The sequence below is a fragment of the Bufo bufo genome, chromosome 8 (assembly GCF_905171765.1).
Source record: "Bufo bufo chromosome 8, aBufBuf1.1, whole genome shotgun sequence".
In the NCBI taxonomy this organism is placed as follows: Eukaryota; Metazoa; Chordata; class Amphibia; order Anura; family Bufonidae; genus Bufo; species Bufo bufo.
Window position 1 is genome coordinate 31179981 of NC_053396.1, and position 7765 is coordinate 31187745.

A 7765-nucleotide genomic window follows, 5' to 3' on the forward strand; every position below is an offset into this window, starting at 1 on the left:
GAACACCATTGAAAGTCAATGGGGGACGGATCAGTTTTCTATTGTGTCAGAGAAAATGGATCCGTCCCCATTGACTTGTGTGTCAGGATCTGTCTTGCTCCGCACCACATGTCCCCAATGACTTGTGTGTCAGGATCTGTCTTGCTCCGCACCACATGGCGGACAGAAAAACGCTGCATGCAGCGTTTTGGTGTCCGCCTCCAGAGGGAAATGGAGACTGAACTGATGCATTCTGAGCGGATCCTTTTCCATTCAGAATGCATTAGGGCAAAACTGATCCGTTTTGGACCGCTTGTGAGAGGCCATGACGGATCTCACAAAATGGAAAGCCAAAACGCGAGTGTGAAAGTAGTCATAGTTTACATTGTACTTTTTACTCACAGGGATACAGGAATATACGTTCATCCAAGGATACATACCTGGTCTAATTACCTGAATGCTGTTTCTGTTCTCTGCCTGTTCGGCTCCACCAAACACCCATATTGTAGTAGGATCACTGGCAGAAGTAAAGCAGGCATGTTCGTAGCGTGGTAGCAGATCCTTCCAGTCAGGGTTATCCCATTCATAGGTATCTAAAGGTAAAAAGATAGGCAAGTACTGAGTACTTTATACAGCAAGCATGTGCACAATATAAAAAATCCCTGCAAAGATTTAAAAAGGGGTCGTCTCACTTCAGCAATTAGCATTTATTATGTAGAGAAAGTGAATACAAGGCACTTACTAATGTATTGTTAGTATCCATATTGCCTCCTTTGCTGACTGAATTCATTTTTCCATCACACAATACATTTCTCTTTTCCATGGTTATGACCACCCTGCAATCCACGCTATAGGAAAAAGCACCATCCTATGTTTGCTCCCACTGTCCTGGCCACCAGAGAGGCCGACACTTTTTCCTACAGTGTGCAAGCACGACCACCACTGATGGATTGCAGGGTGGTCGTAACCATTGAAACGAGCAGTGTATAATGTGATGGAAAAATGAATCCAGCCAGCAAAGGAAGCAATATGGACAATCACAATACAGTAGTAAGTGCCTGGTATTAACTTTCTCTACATGATAAATGTCACTTGCTGAAGTGAGAAAACCTTTTTAATGAATGAAACACAAAAAAACTACAAAGAGTTTTCCCTAAAAGTCCCTTTGGTGTGTATGAAACGTATGAACAAAGTGTAATTATATCATCACCCAAGTGATGAATAGATCTCGTGTACTCATGACAACACTTCCCGTCCTGTAAGTCATAAAGTATACTGTATGTGTCCAAATCTATATTAATGCTATTAAAATATTAGTGTTGCTGATGATAGGAATGGAGAATTAATCCACATATCCTTATGACAAGACTGAAAGATAAGTGCAGTAAGTGCTGACATGGGGACAATGGATCTGAAGAAATGATTAGGCCTGAAGTTTAACCACTGATAAAGCAGCGAAGAAGACGTTAAAAAGTTGCTTTCATCATCGTCACGTACACTAAAGGGAATGTTATATAAACCGGATATGAAGTTAACATTTAAAGTTTTCCCATTAACAGCATTTGCCTCCGATCCTCAGGATGAACATATAATCACTGGGGGGGGGGGGGTCAAACTGCTGGGACCCCCACTGGTCACGAGCGGTATTGCGCATACATGACCAATGCTCCTTTTATACGGAACTGACAGAGATAGCGGAGGGCTGTACTCAGCAGTCTCACAGACAGTGACTGGAGCAGTGGTCGTGCATGCACAACAGGGGACTTGGGTTCCTCCGTGGGGGTGCCAGCATTCGGACCCCCAACGATTATACATTTATAAACTATCCTGTGGCTAGGCGATAAATGTTGTTAATGGGAAAACCCATTTAAACTGTAGAGTGTGCTAACTTGCTGACTGTTTCTAGCAGAATTGCGAATACAGCTCTGGGCTATAATACATTCAAAATTTCCATGTCAGTTTGATGTCCGTGAAAACAATCAGTCCGTGTTAAATCCGTGAAGGATCCTTGTTTGGTCTATGTGTCCGTTTTTTTTACCCTCTGTGTGTCATCCGTATTCCACGAACAGTGCTCAGCTGAAAATGAATTTCTAAAGCATCTCCTATCAGTGGCCAGTGAAAAACAGACCAAACACGGAGACCTTCCGTGTTGTGTCCACAATTTTCCCAGACCCATAGACTTCAATGGGCGTGTTTGGTCTGCATCACAAAACAAAGTAGTGCATGTCTCCGAGATTTTATATATTATATATATATATATATATATATATATATATATATATATACACACACACACACACACATACACACACTGATGATTTGTGAACAAACATATTAAAATCAATGGGCACGTGTGCTGTCCTCGGAAATTGCAGACAGCACATTTCAGTGAAAAACGGAAACGTGAACACTGGTGACCATTCTACTGCACCTTGTTCAAGGGTCTTCTTCTACTGTGCTAATAAAATATGATTAAAACTGAATTATTTTTCAGGAACTAACCAACAGTCGTTTGCTTTACCTAAATTTATGATGTGCGCATCAGAGTAGCAGCACCCAGGATCTGCCCCTCCAACGATGACCACTTTTCCCTTTCCTTGGGCATCAGAGGCAGGTACATACAGACATGTATGACCGACACGAGGGCTCGGGGCTTCTCCGCTGGGAGCTAAAGCATACCTGTAGAGATATAACCAGTAAGGAGTACATTTGTGAAACAGTGCACTCGTATAGATCTGCCGTCAATTTCTAAGGCCAGCCATACACATTAGATAGCCGTCGGTCTAATGTGTGAACCGACAGCGATCTCAGCTAACCCCCAAACACATGTACACGCAATGGTCAAGCATGTGGCATGTTGAAATCCTCATCTCTCCCAACATGTGCCACCAGGGGAAGTTAGGAGGCCCCTGTACACATTAGATGGTTGGCATTTCTCGAATGCTCTGGTCATCTTACGCTTTATTTTAGGCTGGTTGTCCGCTTTAGACAATTCTTGCTTGTTAGATGGTTGATATGATTACAGCGAGCCTGCTGCTAGCACCCCAGTGATCCGTCTGTGGGGGAACCCGGCAGCAAGTGTTCACTTTTGCCTAGAGCGCCACCCCATTGAAATCAATAGGCTGTTGTAGAAGGCATAGATGTAGCAGGTTCTCCAAGGCGAGAGACTCTTTTTATTATAAATTTTTTAAGCCATTGTGAGCATTTTTAAAGGGTTTTTCCAGGAGGATAATATTGATTGCCTATCGTCAGGATAGGTCATCAATATGTGATCGGTTGGGTTCCAACTCCCGCCACCACTCAACTGGTTGCAGAGGCCGCAGCCTCTTCACAGCATACCAAGCACAGTGCCATGCGCTGTATAGTGGCTGTGATTGGTACTGCCGCCCAAGCCCATTCACTTGAATGGAACTGAGCTGCACCTAGGCCATGTGACTGATGAACGTGACGTCACTGGCCTGGGCTCCAGTGAGCGCTGCAGCCTTTTCAAACAGCTGATTGGCCAGAGTGCCAAGAGCTGCACCATCACCAATCAGATACCGATGACCTTACCTGAGGAGAAGCCATCAATCTTAAATGGGTTGTCCCATCTCACTGTTTCCATGGCAAGATGGGGTTAAGCACGGGCCCCAGATGGCAAGGTTTGGGAAACAGCCGAGTAGGGTGGCGCTCCGCAGACAGCAGAGCAGAACAAGTCCCACTGCTTCCGTCACCATTGACATACATTGTTTTCAGTGCCGGACCGGACACAAAACGGAATGCTGCCGGATCGGAAGACATCCTGATGCATCCTGAACGGATTCCATTCAGAATGCGTGAGGACTAAACGGAACAGTTTTTTTTTCGGGTATTGAGACCCTCTACCGGATCTCTATACAGGAAAACAACGCAAGTGTGAATGTAGCCTTATTCAGCTGCGCTGTTTGCGCAGTTCCCATTCACTACAAAGAGAATGACAAAAACAGCGGAGCGCCGACCTGCTTGTCTGTTTACGTAATCATGTCCCATCTCGCCACATAAATAGCAAGATGAGATGACCCTTTAAACTCCAAGAAAACCCCCTTTAAACATCTTAACTGGCAAGACAACACCTTTACATTGGCCATAGACATAGATATCGGTCGACTGAATACTTGCTTGGCAAACAGTTATCTCTGGATCGGCCAAGTTATTTCACTGGGAGAGGGAAAGGAGCCGATGGTAGACACCTTTTGTGGTGACTTAGTACCTGGCTGAAGTATCAAGCATCATGAAATCGGCAGCTGGAAGCCCTCATAAGAGTTTCTGAGGAATCCACGCTCATCAAGGATAAGGCTACACGAAAAACATTTGTGGTGCAACATTTTTTGCAATGATAGTCAATGGTGTCACCATGGGACATGTTGCAACTGTGACGTGACAGTTTCAAAAAAAAATCTGACTAAGGGTCCATTCACACGTCCGTAAGTGTTTCGCGTAAAACACAGACACCTGCAATGTGCGATCGGCAATTTGCGGACCGCACATCGCAGACACTATAATAGAAAATGTCTTTTCTGGTCCACAATTGCGGACAAGAATAGGACATGTTCTATTTTTTTTTCAGGAACGGAATTGGGGATCCCGAAAAAACGGATGCGGATCCCGAAAATGCGGATTCGCATCTGTTCCAGCCCCATTGAAAGTGAATGGGTCCGCAAATTGCGGAACGAATGCGGACCCAAATTACGGACGTGTGAATGGACCCTTGAATGGATTTTTGCAACTGTCATGTCGCATTGCAACGCCATTGACTATCATGGCAAAAAATGTTGCGTGACTTTTCAGCGTCAAGAAGTCGTGTGACGCAATGTCACCGTCTAGCCCTAGCCTAAAGGGGTTTTCAACAACATTCATCCTCTATCCACAGAAACCCCCCACTGAGAAAGGGGATCCCGTGTTCCATCTTTAAAGGGCTTCTGTCACCCCCCAACTTTCAGTTTTTGACTTATTATATTTGTTAATGTAAGCAGATTCCATATATGTCCCTCTTACCTCGGGCTGTGCAGTAATTACAGTAAAAAACTTACTTTTATTATATGTAAATTTCTTCACTACCAGCAAGTTGGGCGGACTTGCTGGTAGCCGCCGCATCCTCTCGCTGGCCCTGCCTGCAGCCTCAAATCCCGCGCCTGCGCCGTACCGGTCGTCATTCGGCGCAGGCGCTCTCAGAGAAGGACGGCTGGGGCATTTTTTCAAACAGAGGATGCGGCGGCTACCAGCAAGTCCGCCCAACTTGCTGGTAGTGAAGAAATTTACATATAATAAAAGTATGTTTTTTACTGTAATTACTGCACATCCCGAGGTAAGAGGGACATATATGGAATCTGCTTACATTAACAAATATAATAAAAGTCAAAAACTGAAAATTGGGGGTTGGGGGGGGGGTGACAGAAGCGCTTTAAAGGCTATGGACACCTTTGGGGGCAATTTTTATTATTGCATTGTACAATCATTTTTTTTAATTGGTCTTTATTACAAATATGGAGCCCTTTTCTCTGTACAGGGCTGAGATAATCTAGTAGCAGCCTCTCAATTTTCTCTCTGCTCCATCAGGCAGGGAGCTGACGGCTCCTTATCTCTGACATTATAAACACTCATTATAGCTCAGTTCTTATCTTACTGATAAGAAAGTGGCTTAAATAAGTGTTTATGACCTCTTAGTAATTTAGAGATAAGGCACAAAGTGAAAGTACCAGTCACACAGCTAGAAAAACAGTTAACCCTTTGTGACAGAACAGCAAAAATTTTAATAAAGATCAATAAATAAATAAAAATTATTTTTAGCCCAAAATGAGTAAAATGCAATCCTTAAAAAAATTGCCTCCAAAGGTGTACATAGCCTTTAAATTGAGTGGTGCCAGTGAATGTCTGCTGCTGCATTTAAAGGGGTTGTCTGACTTAAGCAAATAACATTTATTATGTAGAGGAAGTTGATACAAGGCACTTACTGATGTATTGTGATTGTCCATATTGTCTCCTTTGCTGGCTGGATTCATTTTTCCATCACATTATACACTGCTCGTTTCCATGGTTATGACCACCCTGCAATCCAGCAGTGGCGGCCGTGCTTGCACACTATAGGAAAAATCTGTAGCCTATATGCACTCACAAGGTCCCGGCCACCAGAGACGTTAACGCTTTTTCCTACAGTGTGCAAGCACGGCCACTGCTGATGGATTGCAGGGTGGTCATAACCATGGAAATGAGCAGTGTATAATGTGATGGAAAAATGAATGAAGCCAGCACAGGAGGCGATATGGACAATCACAATACATTAGTAAGTGCCTTGTATTAATTTTCTCAACATGATGAATGCCACTTACTGAAGTGGGACAAACCCTTTCATTCTACAGGACTGCACGAGATAACCAAGCCATCTCCAGCAGTCCCATAGAGTTAAAGGGAGTCTATCACCAGGGAATGCACCGTTAAACCCTTCGATTAGCCATCCGTTGTTTCATTCTGGGGGGAAAAAAAGTAATTTTAAACCATATGCATATGAGCAGTTGAGTGCACCGAGGGACGGGCCCAAACCACCGTGTGCACCCTTGCTCTTCTGCCAGCCCTTACCTCTCCTTTCTGATTGACAGGACCACAGGTTCCTGCATAGTCATCCCACCCGTCCCTGTCAACCAAGAATCACTCACCAAAGTGTGAACTAGGCCTAAACGGAGCGGCAGTGAACATGCATGAGCAGCGCTCCATACAAGACAAGAAACGACCGACCTCTGTTCATGTGGTCAGTGGGGTTTCTAGCCGTCGGACCCCAACCGATCGCCCCCTATTCTGTGGTAGCGGTAAAGAACGCCTGGGCAGGTACTCACCACATAGATGCTTTCGGCACATCTTCTGCTTCTAAAACTCCTAGAATTTCCATAGTAATAAATCACGACCTAAAACATAAATGAAAGGAATACTACCCATCACATGCAACATGCATTTCCCTCGCATTACGTTCTAGACTTTGACTAGACAAAACGAACATTTTTGTCACATCGAGGCTGTGTCCACGCCTGGCGGACATGCTGCGGGGCTTTTCTACAACGCATTTCCGTGCTGCTATCCGCAGCATTTTACAGCAGCAGCAAAGGAGATCATAGCTACTGTGGGGATTTGCTCTGGTACCCAGGCTAGCGGACGCAGTACAGAGGCAACCACTAAGTCTTTAACTTCAACAGTTCCATGTTTTATTCACACATAAGGAAAAACAAAAAGGAACGGTTCGCAGTCTTGGCGTTTGTTCACACCATAAAAAGTCCACAGAACATGATGGAAAAATGAATTCAACTTTCTCTACAAGTGAGACAACCCCTTTAAGTGTTTGTCCATAGGTTCTCTATATTGAAAAAGCGCATGAAAAATAAAGTATATAAAAAAAATGCTACCCCCCAAAAAATATGAAAATATCAATATATTAGCTAAAATAAAGAAACGCCACGTGTGGATGAAGCCCAATGCTGACATGCTCGACCTCGGCATACAGTGGGAAACCCGGGTCACCTACCTTCCAGCACAGCGGGGCTCTCACCAGAGCTGTCTCGCAGCTAGGCCGCCATCACCATGGAAACCGCTTCTCTTCCCAGACAACCCCCGAAATTCGGACATTTGTAAAGAACCCCGCTCCCCCTCCCCCCACAGCACCCTGGTGTGTACCTGTCACCTACAGAATGCCGTCCTGTACTAAATAAGAAACGGTGAAATGTGACTCCAGAGTTGTCTGTGTTTAACGCTTTTAATAAAGTTTGTTGAAAGAAAGAAAAAAAAA

The 7765-nt window shown here is 44.4% G+C and overlaps 1 protein-coding gene across 4 annotated transcripts in view; it reads right to left on the minus strand.

The window, feature by feature from the left end:
- Positions 1–7765, minus strand: part of RABEPK (Rab9 effector protein with kelch motifs) — a 78303-nt gene that overhangs the window by 22792 nt on the left and 47746 nt on the right. The window contains exons 1-4 of one of the 4 annotated variants that reach the window (XM_040442013.1): positions 7665–7720; positions 6825–6893; positions 2501–2658; positions 420–572 (exon numbers count right to left, since the gene is read on the minus strand). In XM_040442013.1, coding sequence (XP_040297947.1) covers positions 420–572; positions 2501–2658; positions 6825–6877 — 364 coding nt within the window. In that variant the 5' untranslated portion in view covers positions 6878–6893; positions 7665–7720. Of the gene's footprint in view, positions 1–419; positions 573–2500; positions 2659–6824; positions 6894–7504; positions 7611–7664; positions 7721–7765 lie in introns of those variants that run through there. The other 3 variants (XM_040442012.1, XM_040442014.1, XM_040442015.1) reach the window with 3 other exon arrangements.